General features: G+C 33.6%; 1 protein-coding gene across 3 annotated transcripts in view; it reads left to right on the forward strand.

The window, feature by feature from the left end:
- The window catches only part of VPS13A (vacuolar protein sorting 13 homolog A), a 259,530-nt gene that overhangs the window by 202,644 nt on the left and 30,151 nt on the right, over positions 1-26,735 (forward strand). For all 3 annotated transcript variants that reach the window (XM_036854831.1, XM_036854832.1, XM_036854830.1), the window contains exons 51-63: positions 1,420-1,548; positions 2,196-2,329; positions 6,888-7,017; positions 13,251-13,483; positions 16,944-17,097; positions 17,611-17,757; positions 17,955-18,036; positions 18,626-18,695; positions 19,557-19,662; positions 21,982-22,095; positions 23,321-23,466; positions 24,673-24,754; positions 25,595-25,708. In XM_036854831.1, the coding sequence (XP_036710726.1) occupies positions 1,420-1,548; positions 2,196-2,329; positions 6,888-7,017; positions 13,251-13,483; positions 16,944-17,097; positions 17,611-17,757; positions 17,955-18,036; positions 18,626-18,695; positions 19,557-19,662; positions 21,982-22,095; positions 23,321-23,466; positions 24,673-24,754; positions 25,595-25,708 (1,641 nt within the window). The remainder of the gene's footprint in view (positions 1-1,419; positions 1,549-2,195; positions 2,330-6,887; positions 7,018-13,250; positions 13,484-16,943; positions 17,098-17,610; positions 17,758-17,954; positions 18,037-18,625; positions 18,696-19,556; positions 19,663-21,981; positions 22,096-23,320; positions 23,467-24,672; positions 24,755-25,594; positions 25,709-26,735) is intronic.

A 26,735-nucleotide genomic window follows, 5' to 3' on the forward strand; every position in this document is an offset into this window, starting at 1 on the left:
TTGTTTTTTTTAACATTTATTTATTTATTTTGGCTGCGCCAGATCTTAGTTGCAGCATGCGGGATCTTCGTTGCAGCATGTGGGCTTATAGTTGTGGCATGCAGACTTCTTAGTTGAGGCATGCATGTGGGATCTAGTTCCCCGACTAGGGATGGAACCCGGGCCCCCTGTCTTGGGAGCCCAGAGCCTTACCCACTGGACCACCAGGGAAGTCCCTCAGCTTTTCTTAAGATAAATTTCTTTTGCTAATTTAAAATCTTCACATTTTAATTTTGGCTTACAGTAGTCAACCTTAACTTAAAATGCATATTTATGATTATTAGCTGTGTTGATTTGTAAGGAAGGCTTACAAATAAGCAAGGCTTGGGGTTTTCAGAGAGAACATCATTTTTAGTCTTCTCAGTTCCTCCTGGGAAATATGCTTGGATTAGTATTGCTACTGTTTTGACTCCCAGATAAGTTTCCACTGGGTTGCAAGAAGCCCCAAGTGGGAATTTTCTCAGCCTGTTATAGCCTTAACCATGTCCCATGTCTAGTTCCATTAATTACTTTTTATGGTTGAATAAAACTGACTTTATAAACCTAAGGCACTTGACTCTAACATCTAGCTTCTTCTACAGTGCCCTCAGGTCATATGGTGATGATCGTGATGAGCACACGAGCAGTCTCATTGAATTATGTGAAGTTACCAGCCTGGTCAGAGTCGGATCACACTAAGACCTGATTTACGTAATAGTTTACAGGCAAGGCTGGCTCTCCATTCCTGTTCTTTTAGCTCTTTTCTTTGTTTCCAGCTCCTGTTGTCTGGTCTTCTTTCTGAGTGCATTGACTGTCTCCTATTCCGTTAGTTTGGTTTCCAGATCACTGATGTCCAGGTTGTTTCTTAAGATTTTGAGCCTGTTTTCTACTCTGAACTTTAGACTTTAGATACTTCTCTTGGTTTTTGCTTTTGTTTTTGCTTTTTTAATCCTTATTTGACTTCCAGGACTCTGGATTTAATATATGTCCTGACTTGACATTTGTGTGTACTTTGACTACTGCTTAATTACTAAGTGATGCCCACAACCCAATTATAATTTTTAGTAACTGAACATTCCCCTGTTTTAAACTGATCACTTGGCTCAGTTTACTTACTTTTTTCCAACCCGTCTCTAGATCTGGACCACACTAACATCTCTTCACAGCACTCTATCAATAGCTCTTCAACTTACTACCCATTACTGTTTGTGTTCAAAGTGCCCCCAAGTGGCACCCCATCTTGAAGTCAACAGTTTATAGCTAAGCAGTCCAGTAACCAGAGCAGTGTTGAAAGAGGTTTAAGACTATTTTAAGTCTACTCTGATGGGTTTATTAAAATGATAAAGGTCTTTATGGTGAAATCGGTTTTACTTAAATAAATATATGTAATATATGTTTTAGTGTATCCCCTTTTGGCCTGAGGATGCTTCTAATAAACTTCTTATTCAAGTTGAAAGAAGTGAAGGCTCTCCCAAAAAGATACATTTTAACAAGCAAGAAAGTTGTATTTTATTGCGTCTGGATAATGAGGTAAGTGATTCTTTCGTGTGTGTGATTAGAGAAGCTAATATATACTTACTAATTTTTTTTTTATTAAATGATTTTTTTTCTTTGTTTCACCAAAAATGAACAAACATTTCTCTTTGCAAAGGGAAAAAGTTCTAAAAGGACTAAAAGTTCTAAAAGTTCTAAAGGACTTCTAAAAGAAGCAAGAGACCTAAAACAATTTAACTGTTATATGGAAAGTTAGAGCAGGGGTCCCCAACCTGGGGGCCGTGGACTGGTACTGGTCCTCAGCCTGTTAGGAACCGGGCCGCACTGCAGGAGGTGTCAGGCAAGCAAGCAAAGCTTCATGTGCCGCTCCCCATGGCTCGCATTACTGACCGAACCATCGCTCACATCACTGTCTGAACACTCCCTCCTCCCCGCCGCCGTTGGGGGACCGCTGAGTTAAAGTGCCTAGAATACTACAACATACCACATCTTGAATTTGACCCATCTGTATATGATAATTGAGAGTCATGGTTTTCCAGAAATGCAGTATAAAATCCTGAATTACTTTCCAAATCATCAAAAAATATATTAAGTTATGAATCGTCTTTATTATTAAATGTTATTGGTTAGTGTTCTTTGGAAAATGATCACATTAGAGAATATTTTCTTTTCCTTTTTTCTAGCTTGGAGGTATTATAGCAGAAGTTAACTTGGCTGAGCATTCTACAGTTATTACATTTTCAGATTATCGTGATGGAGCAGCTACATTCCTGTTAATAAATCACACCAAGAATGACATTGTTCAGTACAAGCAAAGGTGAGAAGATTATTACAAATACAGTATCCCCTGATTTTAGCAGAGTCTAGGTGATGAGACATTGACTTTATGATAATTTCCTAAGAGTATAAACACCGATAATGGCATTATGGCCATGTAAAACAATGTCCTCATTAAAAAAAAAAAAAAGTATACTGAAGTATATAGGGTTAAAACTGACTTGAGATCTATAATTTACTTTTTTAAAAATTCCAACATAATTGACATATAACATATGAGTTTCAGGTGTCCAATATAATGATTCAATATTTGTATATATTGTAAAATCATCACCACTATAAGTCTAGTTAATATCCATCACCAAACACAGTTAAGATTTTTTTTCTTGTGATGAGAACTTTTAAGATTTACCCTCTTAGCAACTTTCACACATACAATAGAGTATTATTAACTATAGTCACCATGCTGTACCTCGCATCCCCATGATTTATACATTTTATAACTGGAAGTTTGTGCCTTTTGACCACCTTCACTCATTTCATCCACCCCAACCCTGCCTCTAGCAACTACCAATCTGTTCTCTGTATCTGTGTGTTTGTTTTTTTTGGTTGTTTTCTTTTTTCTTTTTTTGTTTTTTTTAGATTCCACATATAAGTGAGATGATACAGTCTCTGACTTGTTTCACATAGCATAATGCCATTAAGGTCCATCCATGTTGTCTCAAATGGCAAGATTTCTTTATGGCTGAATAATATTTCATTTTATATATACCACATTTTCTATATTCATTCATTCATCAGTGGACAGTTAGGTTGTTTCCATGTCCTGGTGATTATAAATAATGCTGCAGTGAAGATTCATATATTTTTTGAATTAGTGTTTTCATTTCCTTTGAACAGATAATCCAGCTGCTGGATCACATGTTCTGTTTTTAGTTTTTTGAGAAACCTCCATATTATTTTCCATAGTGGCTTCACCAGTTTACATTCCCACCAACAATACACAAGGGTTCCCTTTTTCTCAACATCCTTGCCAACACTTATTTCTTTTCTTGTCTTTTTGATAATAAGCACTCTGACAGGTGTGAGGTGATGTCTTATTGTGGTTTTGATTTCCCTGATGATTAGTGATATAATTTACTTTTAAATACTTCAAAAACAGAAAAACCAGAAGAACTGAAGCAAGTATGACAAAAGCTTGATCATTGTGGAATCTGGTGAGGAAATTGTCAGGGTTTAGCATAAGAATTTTGTCTATTTTTGAAAAAAAATTTTTTTAATGAACATAATGTAAATATTGATTCTTCAGATTTTTTTCAAACAGTGGATACCTTTTTCTTGCTGAGGCATGTAGGAAAGGAGTGCTACATTTTTAAGCTTTTCTAAAGACCATATTTATGTCTTGATATTTCAAGACTACTCATTATATCATTTGTTTCAATATACTGTGATACCTTATCCTCTTAGTACCACTACAATTTATGTAACCTTCTGTTCCTCTATTTATGTGTCCCAGGTTGTCTTGAATTTATTTTGTCTACTTCTTTTAGTTTGTTTTCATGTCATTTATCAGTGGGCCCATATTTATCAGTGCATTTATGCTTTTTTTCCACTGCTAACTGTACACTTCGAATCATTGACTAGAATAGGCATTGATTGAGTGAGAACCCGAAGCTTGAGCTAGCAAATATCTAGAACTCCTCCTTGCCTATCAGTTCTCTCATTTGAGGAAGATGTTGAGAGAGAGTAGAGCCTGTTTTTTATGATTATCCATATTATAAAAATAATAAGTTGGTTGATTAAAACTGACAAAGGCAAACAGAAATGGTTTTTTCTTATTTGTCCTTCAATTCATGTACCTCAGCTATCCTTTCCCAAAGAAACTGTCACAGAATTAAAACCTCCAGAAAATGATTTGGGTGACTATTTTCTCGATTCTCTCAAGGATAGTACATAACTGGTAACATTCTAAGATACACAGGAGCTAAGTTAATTCTTTACATACTGTGGATGATGTAGGGCATCATAGCTTAATTCTCTGACATCTGGTTGAGCCTGGCTGAGGCTGAACTAGAGACTTCTCAGTCTTTTCTTTGGCCTTGACTTTGCACTGTTCTTTATAGTACAGTTCAGATATAAAGTGTTTAGAAATTTTATCTACTGCATTGTTACAGTTGTAAAAGTAAGGGATAAGGGAGAAACTAGAATGTGATCCTGTGTAGAAATTCTGAAACTTAAAAATTACAGTCTTAATGGAAATTTATAAAATTAATACATAGATTAAAGCATTTGTCACATTGTGTTGTTATTTTCTTGTGAGGTTAAGACTTGTACACATAAATAGTTAACATTCTGAGGACTCTGGTTACTTTTTATTTTCTTTGAATTTCCTGAGATGAATTTGAGATGAATTTTTTCATGAGGAATATTCTGCAGTGAACTAAATAGATTAAAATTTATATGAATTAAAGCATTTCTAAATATTTTTAAACCAAATTTATCTGATCAACATGGTTACATTTGATATTTTTTCATAGAAAAATAAGGAATATAGGGCTTTTGTTTCCTCTGCCTTCCCTTCCCTTGGCTTTTTTGCTGTTGTTAATATGGTTTTTAATTGTTTCCTACATATAAAAATAACAACTGTCCATTATTTTTTAAAATTCTGTAGGAAAACTGTGAAAAGAAAAACATAATCCCTGGAATCCCAACACTGTCAGCATTTTGATTCAGTTCTTTTTTACTATTGCTCTCTATCTGTTTATATTTCTGAACCTTTTGTTTTTAACAGCTATTGTGAGCATGTAAATTTGCTTCAAAAACACAATTTTCAATGAATGCATGATATTCCATCATTTAGATGCACTATAATCAAATGTTCTTCTATTGTTGAGAATTTATTTCCAATTTTATAATGTTAGAACCTGTTTGTCTTTTAATAAAAATGTTGAACCCATTTGTAATCCTTATAACAACTAATTTATGATTCTTTGCCATACTTTTTGGTAATATGGACTCTTTTCTTCTAGGGATGATTTGGAAAATATACATTTTGTTTCTCTTGTAGATAATTACTTTTTGTGTTCTTGGAGATTTTGATGCATATTTTACTTTTATTTTATTTTATTTTATTTTATTTTACCGTGTCAGGTCTTAGTTGCGGTGCGCAGGCTCTTTGTCGCGATGCGTGGGCTTTTCTCTAGTAGTGGCACACCAGCTCCAGAGTGTGCAGCCTCAATAGTTGCGGCACACAGGCTCTCTAGTTGTGGCGCACAGGCTCTAGAGTGCATGGGCTCAGTAGTTGCAGTGTGCGGGCTTAGATGCCCCGTGGCATGTGGGATCCTAGTTCCCCGATCAGGGATCGAACCTGTGTCCCCTGCAGTGGAAGGCAGATTCCTAACCACTGGACCACCAGGGAAGTCCCGATTTTGATGCATTTAAAATTTTGAGAGTGAAACAGTTATCTGCTAATTCATCCATGAAAAATTTGGAGTAGTTTACATTTTCTTCAATTTCTCTTTCCAAATTCCCGGTTTCTTATCAATATAATTTGGAATTTTTGACCCAGATTAATATAAAATGGTTAGTTTTTCAAAAATATGTTCTTGAAGGTATTTGCATTGATTCATAGCATATTAACAACAAGTTAATTTATTTGATTGGTTTAGTTGTTTAATATTTCTACATCCTAGTTCTTAAAATTTTATTTTGAGTCCTCTCTGGCTTGGTTGGAACAAGTAAGGGTTTGTGGATAATATGTTACGCTACTGCTTACTTGAAAATGTCTTTCTCTTGCAAATTAACAATTTGACATAAAATTTTAAGTCATAACTTCTTGCCTCAAAATTGGAGCCATTGCTCCATTGTTTTCTGGCATTCAGTATTACAGAAAAGTGTAAGAACAGTCTTACTTTTATTTCTTCATGCGTAACTGTGATTGTCCTAGATGTTTATAGGCAGGTTTTCCTCTATTTTCTTAAAATTTGAACATTTTACAAAGATCTATCTAGGATGATATTCTGTTTCCATTAATTTAGTCTGACACCCAATGAAGTCTAATCTGCAGAGTCAGCTTCTTCAGCTCAGAAAAGTTATATTTTATTATTTCTTTGGTTTGTAACTTCTCCATTTTCTTTTGGGGAATCGTTTTATGAGTTGACTGAGTTTCTTAGATTTGTATCCCATGTCTTATGGTTTTTAGAAATAATTGAACTGTATTGTCTTTGCCACAGTAAAACCAATACTTAGGAAAGGGTTACCAATTAAATTCTCTTAGATTTGGTATAGATAAGATAAAGTAAGTGGAATAATTTTCTTTTATAATTAATTTGTATTAAAACAAAAGTTGACAAAGTAGTTTCAGAAACCTGGAGATATTTATTTCCTAACTAGGACAAATATTTCCCTTGAAATATTCTCATTATTTTCTCAGAAAACCAACTTTTTTACTGTATAAGGAAAATTTTCAGTCTACTCTTAATTAGAACTATCACAAATCTCAATTAATGAACTCAGAATTAATGAAGTATTATTTTGGATTCTTTAAATAATCGTATACTTGCACTTACTTTAATGCATATTTTTACTATTTATGTCAGTTCCCTCTGTGAAATAGAAGATTCCCTCCCTCCTGGAAAAGCAGTTTTTTATACGTGGGCTGATCCAGTGGGCTCTAGAAAGCTGAAGTGGAGATGTGGAAAAAGCCACGGTGAAGTAACACAAAAGGATGTATGTACTGGATTGATTATTATGGTGTTCTCAGCAGTCTTTTATTTACTTATTTATTTTTTGAGTTACTCTCTTTCAGCCTTACTAGTTTTGAGGCCTCTTTTGTGTTTCCACTTCTTAAAAACTGCCAAAGATTTTTAAAGCAGTATTCAAACTTTAACTTAACCAAAAATGTTTAAAACTGGAAACAGTCTTATTTTGTCTGCCTTTTTATTTGCTTCTGTTATGTTATAAAGGGTAAACAGGTACTTTCGGCATTCAATTTATAAACCGATATAAATACATTCTTTGCATTGAAAGTCATCTCAAGTCAATTTAGCTTCTGTGAAGGACATTTAGGGATCTATTAATGAAAGAATTTATCTCTGGATGGCAAACTATTGTTTTTTATAATAATAAAGTTAGGTATAAACATTCTCCAGTAACATTAAATGACTTGCAGAAATTGTTTTATTAAAGTTTTGTTGGTCTTTCAAAATTTATCTTAATTTGTTCCCTATTCCAGTGTCTTTTTTTCTTGCCACTAGTTATTATTTCTCTTATCAAATGAGTAAATGAATGAGTATTGAATTTTTATTAATTTTTATGACTTTTTGTAATCTTTTGAGATGATTATATATTATTTGGGCTTTGTCCTATTTGGTTGGTTTTTTAATATTAGACCAACCTTGTATTTTTGGAGTTGACTTGCCAGTGTTTAAAGACTTTTGCTTGTATTCATGAGAGAAGTTGGCCTGTAACTTTCCTGCTTTGTAATGTCCTAACCAGATTTTGATGTTAAGGTCATTCTAATACATGCTGGGAAATATCTACAATTTTCCTATTTTCTGGAACAGCTTATGTAAGATTGGTATGATTTCTAGAATGTTTGGAATGTTTGCTAGAGCTCACCAGTGAAGCCAAGCCATCTTAACCTGCAGTAGTCTTTGTAGGAAGGTTTTAAATTATGAATGCTATTTTATTATTATATGTAGAGCAATTCAGCTTTCTATTTCTACTTGTGTCATTTTGGTAAGAGGTTTTCTAAGAATGCTTTTATTTCATCTCTGTTTTCTAATATATTGATATAAATGTTTTCATAATATCCACCTTTTTATCTTTTAATATTTATGGGGATGATTCTCCTTTTCGTTCCTAGCATAGACTATTTGTACCTTCATTCCTTTTTTCCTGTTAAGTTTTGCTGAGATTTTATTAGTTTAATTAGTTTCAGTTTAGTTTTGTCCATCAGAAAACCATCAATTTGCTCTTTTGATGATCTCTTTTATACATTTGTTTTCATTTTCACCTATTTCTGCTCTAATCTATATTATATTCTTTCACCTTTCTTCTGTTTTAATTTGATAATTTTCTTCTAAACTCTTGAAATAGATATTGTATTAGTCTGCTCAGGGTGCCATAACAAAATACCTTAGACTGGATGGCTTAAACAACGGAAATTTATTTCTAATGGTTCTGGAGGCTGGAAGCTTGAGATCAGAGTGCCAGCATGGTCAGGTTCTGGTGAACCTGGTGAGGCCTCTTCCTGGCTTGCAGATGACTGCCTTCTTGCTGTGTCCTCACATGGCAAAGAGAGAGTGAGTGAGCACTGTGGTGTCTCTTATAAGGAAACGAATACTGTTGGATCAGAACCCTATTTACACCTTCCCCCTCCCCCAGGATGTCATTTAACCTTAATAACCTCCATAAAGGCCCTATGTCCTAACACAGTCACATTGGAAGTTGAGACGTTAGCATATGAATTGGGGGAGGGGGCAAATGAGTTCATAGCAGATAACCTAGATCATTGTTTTTTAGATTTTCTTCACTTCTTATTTGAAGTCACTTAAAGTCACGAACTTCCCACCAAAAACAGTATTAACTTTATCTCACAAATTTGCCTGTGTTGTATATTACTTATTTTTTAGTTAAAAATATTTTCTAAATTTCATTGTGATTTATTTTTATATTTTGGCTTCATGGTTACTTAGGTTATCACTCTTCAGAAGTATTTTCTAGTTATGTTTGTTTATTTCTAACTTAATGCCACTGTGACTAGAGAACATATGCTGATTCAATTCGTTGGAATTTATTGAAATTGACTTTGTAGGCCAGCATGTGGTCAGTTTTTGTAAATATTTTATGTGTATTTGAAAAAAATATATATTCTGTAGTTGTTGGCTACAGTATTCTATGTGTTACCAGGTCCAAGCTCGCTCTGCTCGCCGCACGACAGGCCAGTAAATTGGGAGACGAGGTGTTTAGGCAAGGAATAACAACTTTATTCAGAAAGCCAGCAGACCGAGAAGATGGTGGACTAGTGGTCCAAAAAACCGTCTTGTTGGGATCTGGATGCCAGTTTCTTTTATAGAACAGAGAGGGGGAGGAGGTGAGGAAGTAAAGTAAAAAGGCCATTTATATTGCAAAACATCTCACTTGGCCTGCATTGGGGAGGGAATGTGTTAGTTTCTTCTTTTCTGCAGCCATTCACAGGTGGGCGGGGTCAGGTTCTCTCCCTGTGAGCTGAACAAAGGCACTTTAGTTTAAGGTTCAAGCAGAGAGGCAGGGTTCCCTGAGGCAGGCCATTACGCATGATTATAATAACAAAAGCAACAAAAAGCAAAGGTTAAAGTCAAAGGAAGAGATCCAACATGGAGTCAAAATTGGCTGTTCCCTGTTACATATATATATTGATTTATTCAAGTTTTGTTGAATTGTTTAAATCTATCTCATTAAATTTTTTGTTTGCTTGTTCTGTTACTTGAAGAGCGGTGTTTAAAATCATGGGCATTCCTTTTTTGGTTTTGTTAATTTGGGCTCTTATATTCTGGAACTATGTGATTAGGTAGATACAAATTTAGAATCATTATGTCTTTTTGTTAAATTGATTCTTTTATCAGTATGTAGTATTGCAGTGCCCACCACAGTATCTTTTTAGGCTTAAACATTCAGACTTACAAAACTATCATAGGCCACAGTTTACAACTGCCTGCTTGGGTGGATACAGGCTAGGAAACACAGCATACCAGCAGGGAGCATCAGACAAGTTTAGGAGGTATTCTCTTTGGTCACTTCAAACAACAGCTTTGATGTGAAGGAAAACAAGGCTCACTGGGTGTGTTATGAGCCCCCCTTGACCTAGAAGCCCTACCCCACAGTAGCAGATATCTCTTATAACAACCCATGAGCATAGCTTGTAGGTTTTCTGCAAGGGACACAAAAAGATCATCACATTAAGAGAAGCCTAAAGCTTTAGCTTCCTACTATATTGCAACATTCATTCTTGACTTATTAAAACCTGCTGTAAATTAGTGCTTGTACCACCTTCCCAGTAATGTAAGGACTTTAGAACTCTTTAACTCCATTTACTCCTTCCGTCTTATGTAATATTGTTGTGTGTTTTATTTCTAAATAGGTTAACTCCCATAAGAAGTATTATTACTGCTTTCTACAATTAGTATTCCATTTAAATTAACCCACATATTTCTCCTTTTGCCACTTTTCATTTCTGCCTGCATCTCCATACTTCTGTTTGGGTTCATTTTTCTTCTCTTTACTATTTTTTTAGTGTGAGTTGTTGACTAAAAAATTATTCACAACCTAAAAGTTGAGAGTTATGTTTTATTGGGCGGGAACTTTTAGGACTTCAAGCCCAGGAGGCAGCATCTGAGTAACCCTGAGAGAACAGCTCCGAGGAGGCAATGGGGGAAGCCAGGTTATATAGAAGTTTTACAACAAAGGGCAGGTAGTCAGGAACATCAAAAGATTCTTGTTCATTAAAGAAAACCAGATATCCCAAGTTAAGGAATTTAGCACTTTTCTGTGTATAGGAAGATGCAAGAGTCTGGGCTCACTGAAATCATTCCTTTGATATGCACCTCAGCTATCTTGGGCCAGTATCCTGTGTTTTCACATCCTGAGTTTCCTCAGGTCTCACCGTGGGGAGTGGCTGCAGTCTGATGGCTGCTAGATGGCAGGTATTCTTCCTGAGTTTCCTCAGGGCTCACCAGCTCACCATAGGCTGTGGCTGCAATCGCTGATGACTGTAACATCCTTTGTTTACTGATATGGCAGCCAGTATTCCATTTATCAGAGGCTACAGCTGATTAGTTTTCTATCAGTTTCATTCTGGACATGTCTTTATTTTGCCCTGTTTTTAGTGGAGTATTTCTGCTGGATATCAAATTTCAGGGTTGGCACCTCTTTTTTTCTGTTTATCTTTGGAATTCACCATTACGTAAATGTTAGACTTTTCACTGTGCCTCTTATGACTTTTATGTGTTGTTCTATATTGTTTCATCTTTTTCTCTCCTACCTTCAGTATGGATATTTTCTTCTGACCTATTTTTCACTATACTTCTCTCACTGTGTCTAATCTGCTCTTAAAGTCATCCATGGAGTTCTTAATTTTAATTATTGAAATGATCAGTTCTAAGATTTCTATTGTAGAAGTTTTTGTTCCAAAATTCTCTATCTTGTTACATAATTTCTTGAATGTTTTGATCATAACTACTTTAAAGCCTATCTGACAATTCCAGTATCTAGATTTCATATGGATATTTTTAAATTTTCTTTTTTTTCTTGGTTTTCTTGATGTTTTTTATCCAGAAAATTCACTGAATTCTCTTATTAATATTATTTGTTTTTTATTTTTCCATATGGACAATCATGACACTTAGAAATAATGAGAGTTTTGTTTTCTCCTTTTCAATCGTTTCATCTTTAATTTCTTTTTGCCTTACTGGACTGGCTAGCATCTCTATAAACTGTTTAATAAAACTGATATTAACACATGTCTTTGCCTTATTTCTGGTCTCAAGTTATATAACATTTACCTTTAGTGGGATCTTTGCCAAAGTATGGTGTGTGTGTTTGGGGGGTTTGATAAGAGGTTAAAGAACTTCTCATCTAGTCTTTGTTTGCCAAAAATTTTTATTATGCCTGGATATCGAATTTTGTAAAATGTTTTCTCCCACATAAGTACTATTTTATTTGCATAACATTCCTTTCTTACTTCAGACACTCATCTTGGATCACTTTCCTTTTGCCAGTGTTTAATTCCTCCTATAGAATTTCCTTGAGTGAGTCTCTGTTGATGATGATATTTAGTAGTTTTCATTTGTCTTTAGGCATCTTTATTTCCTATACTTTTCTTCACTGAAGGATATTTTTGCTGAGTAAGGAATTCTGGGTTCTGAATTGTTTTCTCTTAGCATATTGATGGTATTTTTCCATTGTCTTTTCAATGTTGCTCTTGTGGAGTCCAGTGTTCTTTGAATGTATTTGAGAGGGCTGCCCATAACTGGCCTAACTTTATTTTTTAAATTCATGATTATTAGATTTATTCAGGAAAAAAGACTTCATTTTAATATAAAAAATAAAAATAATCAAATATTTGACCTGTTGATTAGTACTTTTGCATATTTATAGCATAATATTTATATCAAAATGATAGATCAGGTTTATAAAGGTAAATCTGTAATCCAGTGTAACATATTAGAAAAACTTCAGAATTATTTGGAAATTAGTTTATTTATATCTTAATGTAGTTTTAGTACTATGTATTTTATTTTAGAAAGTGTTATAAGTAACATGACTGTGGTAACAACTCATTTTTAATTTTAGTGGATTATAACATGAATGTGTACTATATATTATAATTTCCTGTTAATCAGTGTTCACTTAACTAGAAATTCATTGCTGACAGTTAATTATTAGAAGTTAATTATTGAAACTGAAGACCCTGATATCAGCACAATGCTTATATATAAAGGCTTCCTGCAGAATTAACCCTGTAGTAAATATTTGTGCTGTGTAGAGCATGCAACTGAGGTGTCAGATATTCTTTATCTTATTTATTTAGTTCAACTCTGCAAGGAAATACGAATTTCTGACTGAACAACTTTTAATGCATAACACATTGATTAGTCTTATAATAAATCAGAGAAAATAAAATTTTGTGTTATTGATTAGCCTAAAAAGGAAGACTATTTAATTAGATTTTACTATGGTATTAAAAGAACAGTTGGCCTGTCTTCCTGACTTCATAATGATTATGGCAGAACCTGTCATCAACTGATTTTAATTATGTAAACTTCCAAATGTTATACAATTATTAATTTATTTTGTTGAACCCTGGGAACGAGGTGCCATTACTATTCTCATTTTTCAAATGTGGAATCTAGATTTCGTGTTGGTTGTGACCAAACTCTAATTTTTTTTTTTTTTTTTTTTTTTTGATGATTTTGTTTCAGGATATGATGGCACCTATAAATCTGGGGGAAAAGACCATTTATTTAGTTTCATTCTTTGAAGGCTTACAACGCATTATTTTATTCACTGAAGATCCAAGGGTATTTAAAGTGACATACGAAAGTGAGAAAGCAGAGTTAGCAGAGCAAGAAATTGTGTTGGCATTACAAGATGTTGGAATTTCTCTTGTCAACAATTATACAAAGCAAGAAGTAGCCTATATTGGCATTACAAGGTTAGATGCGTTAAAATTTGGATACATTTAAGTGATCAGTTCTTAATCATTAAGAGTGGTGATTGTAAAATCTAAAATGAGTTAGTTTAAATTTTCTGTTTTGACTATTCATTGATACTAATCTAAGGTAATGCTAATTTAAAAGTGCTTTGATGCTTTTTTTTTGCCTTTTGAGATAAAGACATACCAAAAATCAAATTTATTTCATCATGTTGTTGATTTTCCCAGCTCTCTAAAAATTAGATTTATTCAACTTCTCAAAGGTATATTTTCTTTCTTTAATATGTCATAAGGAAATGTTAAACTGTTCACTACCGCCTACCACAGTGCAGGGTACACCACAAATCTAATCTTTTTCTATGAGTTTGTTTGTTTGTTTTTGAAGTACATTTGATTTGCAACACTATGTTAGTTCCTGGTACATAACATAGTGATTCAGTATTTCTGTTCATTACAGTGATCACAATAAGTCTAGTTACCATGTGTCACCATACAAAGATATTATATTATTATTGATTATATTCCCCACACTGTACATTTCACTTTCTAATCACTTTCTACTTTGACCTTGGCACTTTAAGATCTAATAAGATAATACTGTATTTACCATTTCCCACATAAGTCATCACCAGTAAAACTCTTTTCTTTCCCTTTTGCACTTAATATTCCTGTTTATAAACACTTAAAATTAATTTATGTATATTACTGCCAAATTTGAGAGCGTTTCTGTATTGCAGTCTGTATAACAAGGATAATGTAGTTTTAATCCTTTACTTGAGTTAAACTCTCAAATAAATATATAAATTAAAGGTATATGATACAGATTTGACTTTGTTTTCCTGTGTAAATTCATCTAGAAATGCCCCTGACTTCTCCTTGAATGGTATCCATGCCATTTAAAAAGTCATATTGAAGGGAATTCCCTAGCAGTCCAGTGGTTAGGACTCTCTACTTCCTCTGCAGGGGGCACGGGTTCGATCCCTGGTTGGGGAACTAAGATCCTGCATGCCACTCGGCGTGGCCAAATGAATAAATAAATAAAAAGGCATATTAAAACTATTTTCTTAGAAATTTTTATTGTTCTCAAAAAAGTATGTTTATTACTTAAATAAAAATGTCAAATAGATAACAGATTTTAAGCCTATGAAACCTGATATGAGCTATCTCCTATGCTAAATGATGTGAATGCAAAGGGGATTAATACATGGTTTCTACTTTTCTGTTTATTAAGTGAACATAAATTTCAGAAGAAATAAATAGAATAAATAAAATTAAATAACTTACATACTTAAGTAAGCAAAACAAGTGAAGTAATTTTAGAATGTGGATAGATTTTTAAATTCTGCATTTAAGTCTTATAGCAATTTTTTAGTAAATTAGATTTGTTCCATTCACACTCTCTCCTAGATTACTGTTTCACACTTTATCCCTTTTTAAACCCCCATTCTCTCTCAGCTCACTGCCTTGCATCTTACTTCACCGAGTAAATTGACATAATCAAAAGGGAACGTCCAAAGACCCACTGCCAATATCTCAGCTTCCTATGCACCAATATTTTTTACCTATACATTACAGTGACACATTTCCTAGTTATCATAGATACATTGTATGTGCTCCTATTTAAACATATGTTTCTACTTTTGCACTATATTTCATTCACTCTTGCCTCTTGAGACATTGATCCAGCAATTCTCTTCTTTTTTTCTCCTACCTCAATAATTTTTGGCTCCCTATTGAATTGTTACAACCAGTGTAATTTCTTTCAACTAAAAAAAATTCTCTTGAACCTACTTTTCCTGCTACCTACTGGCCATTTCTTTGCTTTACTTTATAGCCAAACTCCTTAGAAGTGTTATCTATTACAGAAGATATATTCACTATCTCCAATTCTTTTTTTACCCATTTTTTTCTTTAACCATTCCGAACAGGTTTTTGCTTTCAGTATACCATGACACTGGTCTCGGTAAGATCACCAGAGACCTAAGTATTGCCAGGTCCAGTGTACAATTACCGGTCTTTGTATTGATTACATTTATAACATTTAACACAGATCCCTCCTTGATACAGTGTCCTTGATGTTACATCCAGGATATCTCACCACCTTGGTTTCTCTTTCTGTTCCAACATTTCTTATTCTCACTTATTGGTTGCTTGTCTTTTTCTCAACTGCTTAATATTGAGTACCTTGAGGCTCTCAGACCTTAGTCCTCTTCTCTGTTTCAGTTTTGATTTCAAATACCATATATATGCCAAAAACTTCTAGAAATATATCTTCAGCCAGATTTTTGTCCTGAACTCCAGACTTATCTATCCAACAACTTACATAAAATCTTTACTCAGGTATCTAAGAGACTTCTTAAGCTTTGTAGTATGTAAAACCAAACTCCTGATCTCCTTCTACCAAAACCTGCTTTCCCACTGGAGTTAATGACAACTACATTCTTCCAGCTGCTCAGGCCAAAAACTTTGGAATCATCTTTGATTCCTTTCTTTATCTTACACCCCACATTCTAATCCATCTAAAAGTAGTGTTTTGGATCTAGCTTCAAAACACACGTAGAATCTGACCACTTTGTACTGCCTCACTCTTAGACCACCGTAGGCAGAGCCATCACCATTTTTCTCCTGGCTTACTACATTACATTCCTAACAAGTTTTCCTGTTCTAGTCTTCATCCCTTTTTTTTCTTTCTTCCCATTCCAACACACAGTACATTCTTAAACCTTAAGTCAGACTATGTGGCTGATTATCTTCGCATAATCTTTCAGTGGGTCCTCATCTCAGAATAAAACTCAAAGTCTTTACAGTATCCCCAAGGCTTTACGTTATTTTGCCTCTCGTTATCTGTCTTACTTCATCTTCTACTCTTAATGTGTTCCAGGCATGCCAGCCTCCTTGCTCTTCTACCTGGACTACAGGCATGCTCTGCTTGGAGTCTTTGCTCTAGCTTGTCTCTCTGCCTGAAATGTTGTTCTTCTCTTCTGTGCTGGATAACTCCCTCATCTTCTTTAAGACTGTTGAAATCTCGCCTTCTTAATGACACCTCTGGTGGCCACTCTGTTCTGATGCTGCAACCCCTGCCACTTTGCATATCCCAGTACTCCACATCCAACTTACCCTGTCTACTTTTTCTTCTTTCAAAAGCATTTTCACCTCCTAATATATTAAAATATGCTAATTTACTATTTATTGTCTATCACTCCTCAGGTAAAAGAAAGCTCCAATATGGCAGAAATGTTCACTGATAATCTCCCTGCCACCTAGAGTAGTGCCTAAATAGGAGTTTAATAAGTATTGGTTGAATGAATTCATGTTTTTAAACTTGTGATATGCTTGCTTACAACTAGGGATATTGCAAAAATTTACTGAAGGTTTTTCAGTAATGGTAATTCATGTAATAAACCAGTTAAAATGAAAATGTTTATAAATTAGTACCATGATTTTTGCTTTCATATATAAGTTCTGATGTGGTTTGGGAGACAAAGCCCAAGAAGAAGGCAAGATGGAAGCCAATGAGTGTAAAGCACACTGAGAAGTTAGAGAAAGAATTTAAGGAATATACTGAATCTTCACCATCAGAAGATAAGGTTATTGAGTTGGACACTAACATTCCGGTAATATTTTTAAGTACTGATATGAAGTTTTAATTTTTATCTGTTGTAATTAGATGAATCACAAGTTAGTTTTTCAGGAGAGACTAGTTTGTTTACAAAACAATGAATCCTATTATACATACTTTATATAGAATATTTTAAAGGGATAGTTCTCTGTATCAAGATTCAGACTTTCTTAAGCTGCTAATGATCTACTCCTTGGTTAACAAGAAGGCAATAAGTTATTTAGTTTTATTTTTAAAACTGTTAAACTGTTATCGCTTTATTTTTTTGAGAAATTTTAGTAAAGTTATATAAAAAGTGATAAAACCAAGTTATAAGGATTATATGAATATTTTTGTGAATTGTATGGATATGGGGTATAAAGATCTCAGTCAAAATCTCATCAAATATTTAGCCTACTATTTAATATTATCTTTAAAGTTTTTTGATACAGATTTCTAATTTTAATCAATTAATAAATAAAGAGAAATTCCATGTTTGTGTGTGTGTGTGTGGGGGCATATTTTTCAGGTTCGCTTCACACCTAGTGGTACTAACATGAAAATTCTGCAGCCACATGTAATAGCTATAAGAAGAAATTACCTTCCAGCATTAAAAGTAGAATATAGCACATCTGCACATCAATCATCATTTAGAATTCAAATTTACAGAATACAGGTGAGTTTGAAAAGATAGTCAAATTATATTCTAAAGGAATATGGCAGTAAATGTGTTCGCATCGTCTGTTTTGTCTAGTACTTAAGTTTCATTGTTGGACTAGAGTTTTTGATTCCTTCTACTTCTTAAATTTTGTTATTCTAGTCAGGTTCTATAATTAACATATTAATATACTGACCTGTTGTTTGTTTTCTTAGATCCAAAACCAGATACATGGTGCTATATTTCCATTTGTGTTTTACCCCATTAAACCTCCTAAGTCGGTCACCATGGATTCAGGTTTGTTTGTATTTTTACATTGCCATAAAAATGGTTGTATTAGCTATTTGGTTTCTTTTACTATAAAAATATGAAGTGAAACCATTCTCAAGTTTAGTGTCTATAGGATTGGAAAATTAAACAGCTTGAAAAAAGACCAGGAAGTACTCAACTAACTTCAATAAAACTGAGTGAATACTGAAGAAAAGATTATTTAGAAATATATATATAATGTTTAGAGATATTAATTTTTAAAAAAGATTACTAATTTGTAAACCCCTAATTTAAAAGCCACTAGAACCTTTGAATAAAAAGATAAGACTCTGAGTCTGTTTTCACAAAGACTTCCTAATGATTCTAATGCATACTTCTGGTTTAAAATCACTAATTTAAAGGATCAGTTAACCTTAGAGTGAATACAGATAATTAAAAAGAACAATCCTGGAGTCTGAAATTAAGGTTGTGATAGATCTTACAAATATCAGTAATTTTAATTGATACTCATGATTTAGCAAATAATTTAGTTGTCCACTGTGATGTGTATTAAATTGCAAGAAAATGCTTATCTTTTGTTTAAAGCATCATTAATCATATTTATTAATCTCTACAGCACCAAAGCCCTTTACAGATGTCAGTATTGTCATGAGATCTGCAGGACATTCGCAGATATCACGTATTAAGTAAGTGTCTTAATACATTTATTGTGTGTGCATTTAATGTTTTAATTTAAATATGAGTTAATTGTACTCTTAAATAAATAAATTTCAGATGAGTCAAAGATTTAAGTGTAAAATATTAAATTATAAAGGTCATAGGAAAAATCAATTATTTCATAATCTTGGAGAGTCAGAGGGCTCCAAATGAATTATACCTAGGTATTAACAGTAGTCATTTCTGAATTGTGTATATTTTGTTATTTTCTTTTTTATTTGTTTTCTCTATTAAGTTGTCTATAATTACTGCATACTGTTTTAGAAACAAGAAAATAATATTTTCAATTCAGTCACCACCCAGTTCAAAAAATAGAACACTGACAGAAACATCCATCTATGTATCACTCCCGTATTTCTTGTTTCCTCCACCCTATCACCAAGATAAATACTATTTTTATTCCCTTTTTAAAATACTGTTTTATTGTTTATGTGTACCTAAACATTATGCTTCTTACTTTGCCAAAATTTTTCCTAATTAAAAAAAATTTTTTTAACTGTAAATATATCCTGGGACTTGCTTTTTTCATTCAGATTTTTACTAAAATTGATTTTGTTGTATGTAGCTAGAGTTTATTTATTATAACTAGTATGTAATATTCTCTTGTGTGACTATATACCACGGTTTACTTACCGATTTCCTTTTTGTAGGCATTTTCATATTATGAGTCTGTTGCCATTATGAATAGTGTTGCCGTGACATTTTTTAATTCATTCACCTAAAAAGTTCTAAGTTTCGATGTTTTAATATTTATCTAATATTTTTTCCTATATAATTTTGTTAATGCAGTTAATCGATGATTTTAAAATGTTTTTTACCTTGTGTTATAGGTATTTCAAAGTGTTGATCCAAGAAATGGATCTCAGGTTGGATCTTGGGTTTGTCTATGCTATATCAGAACTTATGACAGCAGCTGAAGTAACTGAAAAAACAGAGGTAAGACTTATAATAATATGATGGGAAGAATTAAGGAAAGAGGAGGACTTAAAAAAATGGTAACATTATACATTCTTAAATGTATTAAAATGGTTTTAAAAATTAAAATTTTTTTATTATGCTGCCATGGTTCTACATTGGCAGATAATACATTTTCAGATTATAGAAGTTGGAAGCAAGACAAATAACCTTTTTAAGATGACTAGCAAATAGGAGGAAAGGTTTTAGGCCAGTAGTAGGGGGAAGAGGATAATCAGTCATGTTTACATCACTTTTTTCCTATTTTATTTTCCTGGGTTACTTTTGTGTTGATTAATAATTTAGAAATTTGGATATGACCAGGATATTTGATGAGAAAAGGGATAAGGCAAATAAAAGGTAAGATGTTCTTGCATATACCTACACACATATTCCATGTACTTTAAACCATCTTGAGATTACTTATAATACCTAGTACAATGTAAATGCTATGTTAATAGTTGCCAGGTTGTGGCAAATGGAAGTTTTGCTTTTTGGAACTTAATGGATTTTTTTTTTTTTTTTAATTTTCAATATACAGTTGGTTGAATCCACTGATGTGGAACCTTGTGGATACAGAAGGTCAACTGTATACTGAAACAGTGCTGGATACTTGTCCCCCTTTCTCCAAGGCTTATTATTGTTATTGGTTTATTTATTAGTTCAGTGACTGGCTGGATTATTTTATTGAAGTCTACCCCACCCCCACCCTTACCTTTCCCTGCATTGTTCAGCCTTTGATGTCGCTCCTCAGGGAGGTGAAGATTTGGGACACCTACAGTTACCCTGGAATAAAAGTGGTTTTTACAGGGCTCTCTGCATTTCTTTCCATGATCACAGCCGCTAATTGCTGGATGATTGCTCTGGTTTTTTTCAGTAATGCCTTAGGGCATAAATTGTTCTACAGACTAATCCAGTCAAATTTGGCCTCCTTTGAAGGAAGTGATCTGAAGATAAGTGTTTGATATTTGTTCCAACCCCATCTGTTTCCCCAGTTCTTTCACAAAAACTAACAGGCCTACAGTTTAGCCTGTATCTTCACTGAATCAAGAATTTTCCTCCCAGTTGCCTTTCACCACAACATTCACTGTTTCCTAGAGCACTCTTAGGCCTGAACTTTACATGTTGTTGTAAATGAAGTCAGTTTCTTTGGGAAGAGATTAGGAGCTATCTGTTTTAAAGTCTACTCCCACCCCCCCACCCCCCACCCCCGCCCAGGCAATATCTCTGGACCAGAGCTTTGGAGCTCTGGAGGTGGGCCAAGGGTGATCAGACCTCAGTATTCTCAGTGGTGTCACACCCAAGTAGAGCCTTTGTTCTCTGAGTGGAGGCTGGGCAGAAGAGGGAAGCTCCTTCTTCCCATGTAGTTTAGCCTCAGCAGCTAGTAGCTGGGGGCAGGATGAGAAGTGCTGACCTCTGTTCCTCCCAAGAAGAAAGTCTTCCAGTTGGAGGTGGGGCAGAGAGGGAACTCTGAGTTCTTGGGTCCACCAGTCTAGATTGGAGTTCTGGCTTACTGAGTTGGGAGGGGGAACTGAGAGAATGGTCCTTTTTCAAATACCACAGACTCACTTTTCCTACCAAATTTTTATAGATTTTCTTGAATAGATGTTTTATTTGGTTATACCCTTAGGACCATTCATAGAGGCCTGAAAAGTTTGTTTCTTTTAAATAAATTTTACCAGTTTCACTGGAGAGCTAAAGAGCTCCTTACACCGTTATCCCAGAAGTGAATTTCTGGATATGCTTTTAATAAGGTTATCATTTTGAAGTTTTTGTTAATCAGTTAAAATGTGAATGTTGGGCCATTTCTCAACACACAGAAGTACTAGATTTGTGAGCATTTGGAAAAGAAGTAGTGTTGATTATCAAGAATGAAAGCACTAATCACTTCATGAAAAATTACTTTCAGTGCCTTCCCTTTTTTGATTATATTAGTGACCTCTGTAGATGTCAGTAATGCATTTATCAAAAAGCTACAAGTACATTATGATTGTATTATTCCTAAGAAAGTGTTGATGGATTAGTGGCCTTTTGGAATAAAATCTATGGTCACGTGAAGAAAACCTTAGTGTCTTTTAATGCACTGGATGGAAACATATAAGATATGCTTATCAGCTTGTGAGTGACCGAACTTTCCTAACAGTAGAGATGTTAGTTTCCCTTCTAAAGCAGTAAGTTCCCAATCATGAGCAATGTTGAATCTGGATATTATGGGGGAGTATTCTGCAGCGTGTGAGCTATTAGCTTAATACTTATACAGAAATATCCCTTAAATTTTTAATATTTTATGTTCCTTTATAGGTTGAACTTTTTCATAAAGATATAGAAGCTTTCCAAGAAGAATATAAAATAGTTTCATTAGTAGATTCATCACAATTCAGTCTCTATGAATACTTTCATATATCTCCTATCAAGGTAGGGGAAAAATAAGTCATTTTTATTATCCTTGATAATCTAGGTAATAGCAGATTGATTTGATCTCTTGGGGGGAATACAGCATTTAAATTATGTTCTTTAATAGTATATAAATTCTATAACTTCACAATTACAAATATAAGTAAATAACAAAGGAATGATAACTTTTAAATTTTTATTTATTATTTATTCTTATAATAATTTTTTATCATGTGGAAATAATAGTGGAGCCACCTACAGTATGTGTTTATATGTTTACATCTAGACGTAACATTATGTTAACTTGCTATCCATTAAGGTGTTGAGTGACAATTTTCAAACTTTTGTGTATGATATTAGTATAAGTTTGAAATTAATTTATAAAGTAACCTTGATTTAAAAATTGAAGATTGAATGGAACTAAAAATAAGTTCTTAACATAAAATTTCTTTTTTTTTTTTTTTTTTAGAGAGGGGTTGTTTCTTCCTTTATTTATTTATTTATTTATGGCTGTGTTGGGTCTTCGTTTCTGTGCGAGGGCTTTCTCTAGTTGTGGCAAGCGGGGGCCACTCTTCATCGCGGTGCACGGGCCTCTCACTATCGCGGCTTCTCTTGTTGCGGAGCACAGGCTCCAGACGCGCAGGCTCAGTAATTGTGGCTCACGGGCCCAGCTGCTCCGCGGCATGTGGGATCTTCCCAGACCAGGGCTTGAACCCGTGTCCCCTGCATTGGCAGGCGGATTCTCAACCACTGCGCCACCAGGGAAGCCCACATAAAATTTCTATGAGTTAACTTACATAATACTTGAAGAAAATTCCTGTATAACTACTTACACTATATATAATACATATAATACAAAAGTGCTTTTTAACTAGCTTTACCATGCTAACTTAATTCTAATAGTTGAAACGTTCACTTTTGGAGATATTTTAGTTAATTTTCAACAGTTTCAACTTCTAGATTGTTAATGTTATTAAAAAATATATGAAGATTAATATTTTCCTAGGTTTACCAAAAGAATAGGATTGAACTAAATATCATACATTACATGGTTGAATTTAAATTTTTTAAAGGACTGTTTAGATTTTAAATTCTTTTAACATTCCAGTTATTAATTTTGATATAATCTAGGTTACTTTGAAATCTTATTTATGGTATAGTGAATTTAAGATGATATTGAATTTTAACAGTTAAAACTGTCATTATGAAGAAAGTGCTTTAAATATTTCTCTCTTTATCTCTTTAGTTGCATTTAAGTGTTTCACTGAGTTCAGGTGGCAAAGAAGCTAAAGATTCAGAACAACCTGAAGGACTGATGGCAGTTCATTCTTTAAATCTTTTGCTGAAGAGTATTGGTGCCACTCTTACAGATGTACAAGATGTAGTTTTTAAGTATGTTTAATATTCAAATGTATAAATTGATGAAAAGTCCATTTTATATTTACATTAAAATTTTATAAGTGAAAAAGTATGTAAAGTACATTGCAGATCATAGGTTGAATATGGTTTTTTGCTGTTAAATGGAATATAATTTAAGTAACATATTGCCTGGTAACCCTTAACTGTTAAATAACAGAATAATTATTAAGTAATTTCCTTAAGAAAGAGGGACAGAGGTCATGCAAGTTTGTGTGTTATATAAGGCCTTTTTGGCCTAGGGAAGGATTCCTAAGAAACTGTGTATACCCAAAGGTGTGATGTGTGGTGCTTAAAAGATGTTGCTTTAAGGCCTGTGGGATCAAGACTCTTCAAAGCATATGTGACTAGAAGAAAATGAATGCCATGATAGCAGAAATGAAGGGATCAGTTTAAATGTTACAGTCAAAAATTTAATGTGAGTCATAATGTAAGCTATTAGACTATCTGACCAAAGAGACTGAGAGAGTCTGAGTGGAGACTTTAGATGAGCATGACCTTTGCAGATAGCACCTAGAGCTATTATTAAGAACAGTAGTAAGAATCAGTGAGTCTAATAAGACATAACTGTAAATCTAGATAAAAGTTAGGAAACAGTCAAATTAAAAAACACAAGTTTGAAGACATCAGAAATAGGATGAGATTTCTAATCTTGCTGCTGTCCTATCCTTAGCATAGAACTTCCCAATTAGTGGATCCAGGTATATGCTGTGAATAGGTTATAAATAACCTGATGGTGATTCTTCAGCTGTCAGCTGATCAGGCAGGACCTGCAGCAGCTGAACCCTGGCCATTCTTGAGCAGCCTCTTCCATTTATCTCAGTGCGTCAGGCATTTCCTGTGTGGGCCATGATAGGGCAGAATTGAGAAATATAGTTCATGTCCAGGCGTCAGACCCAAGGGGTCTCTAAATTGCCTGAATTATGTGAAAATATGTGTATATTGATGGCTTTTCTGAAGATAAGATCCATAGCTTTTATCAGATTCTTAAGAGGGTTCTTTGACCAGAATATGCAGAGATGTATATAGGAGTGGATTTTCTGACTGGTATGGGAAAATGTACTAAAAGGAATTTTTTTGGAGAAGAATTCTAAAGAAAATAAAACCATTCAGTAATATTAAAAACATAATCTCCTTTTCTCTATATATTTATACATTTTTTTGTGTTTTTTTTTTTTTCAGGCTTGCATTTTTTGAACTCAACTATCAGTTCCATACAACATCTGAACTACAGTCTGAAGTAATAAGACACTATTCAAAACAGGTTTGTCTGAGATTATTTTACAGAGGGACAGAGTGATAAAATGGTGAAGCCATATGTCTATAGAGGTATAATGATTTGGCCAGGAAGGGAGTAGCCGTTTCAAAATTTTCAAACATGGTTTTTTCCCTCAGGATTGTAGAAAGGAGTTGAGCCCAACCACCATTTCAGTTTTTTGCCTTTCTACTTGTAGCCTTTGACAGAAATCTTTCCTGGATCAGTGTGGACTAGATGTAAATCTTTAAATAATAATTAGCTAAGTAATTCACCTCACTTACTTAAAAAAATAGGTCAAGGGAAACTATTTATCAGTAAGTAACTGATAAACACAGGGTATTTTTAGTGTAATTAAGTTGTTTAGTTAGGTAGATATATTATTTTAGTGGATTTTTGTCCACCTCTGAAGACTCCTGTATTTTGTGGTATAGTTTATAGAGCATTGAGATAGCTGTTGTATGGTGGACAGATCACTGAGCGTGACTTAAGAGGTCTGGGTTTGGATCCCAGTTTTGCTGTTTACCCACCATAGCTCTGGGCATCATTTGACCTGTATGTTTCTCTAGTCTGTAAAATGGTGGCAGTAATAATAACTGTCAAACATAGTTGTAAAAGTATTTTGAATATTCTAAAACTTTATGTAAATAGGTCATATTATTTCTCATACTCTAACACCAAATTGCTCTTTAAAACTAAGACTACTGATGAATAAGGTGATAGGGTTTAGGTTGAAATTAGTGGTGAGGGTGTTAGCCTGAAAAAAAACTGGATGTGTGTACTGAATATAAGGAAAAAAATATTAAGTCTGATAATCTGATTTGACTAATGTTTATATTTCATTTTTAGGCCATTAAGCAGATGTATGTACTCATTCTTGGACTTGATGTTTTGGGAAATCCCTTTGGCTTGATTAGAGAATTTTCTGAAGGTGTAGAAGCATTTTTTTATGAGCCTTACCAGGTAAAATAGTTAATCTTGTGTTGTGCAATATATCACACTAATACTTTTGAATAAATAGTGCATCCCATTAGCAGACACAAATTACCATATATAAAATAGATAAACAACAAGGTCCCTACTGTATAGCACAGGGAACTATATTCAATATCCTGTAATAAACCATAATGGAAAAGAATATGAAAAGTATATATATACATACCTATACACACACTTGTGTATATATATGTATAACTGAATCACTTTGCTATACACCGGTAACTAAAACATTGTAAATCCACTATACTTCAATTAAAAATGATAATAATAATAATCACCCCAGTTGTTAACTTGAGTTGTAGTTGTGAATGGATTTTTGGAAACACAACAAAAGGACATTATTTTGAAGCAAACAATGGTAAGAGGTTTTTGAGAAGTCTTGGGAGAAATATTTACCTTTTCCTTCAGAATTTAAACTTAAGACTTTACTAAGAAATACCAAATTTTAAGTGTTCTGTTGGAATATTAAAGGTGGATAAAATTTGTACTATAGTAGAAGGAAGATTCCCATGGACACACAGTCTTGCTTTGCACAGTGGTGTGGGACAGTAAAAATAACCATGCAAGCTGACACTGTGTGAAACAATCTTAATAATCAATGGCAAAAATTATGATTGTTCTCTGTCCCTTAAAAATTTCTGTCAAAACATTCAAAACTCTCCTACTTTCACTTTTAAACATAGAAGATAATGAAAAATAAAGTAAAACTAGTATTTACTTTGTACACTGTAATCTAAAATATTAGAAATATTAAGAATTAAAGTGTTTTTATTTCTTTTTTTAAAAAGTATATAGAGTAGTTTGTTACCTTCTCATCATATAACTTATAATCCGAGTAAGCATCTTTTGTACACTTTGGTGAATAGTCATATTCCTTTCTAAGTTTGGATCAACTTCCAACATTTTATCCTTTGTACTTTGAATGTCATGAAATATCTGAGAATTATGTTAATGTGAAGTTTTCTTCTGATGTCACTTTCTCTGGGACATC

Source organism: Balaenoptera musculus, chromosome 6 (assembly GCF_009873245.2).
Source record: "Balaenoptera musculus isolate JJ_BM4_2016_0621 chromosome 6, mBalMus1.pri.v3, whole genome shotgun sequence".
Lineage (NCBI taxonomy): Eukaryota > Metazoa > Chordata > Mammalia > Artiodactyla > Balaenopteridae > Balaenoptera > Balaenoptera musculus.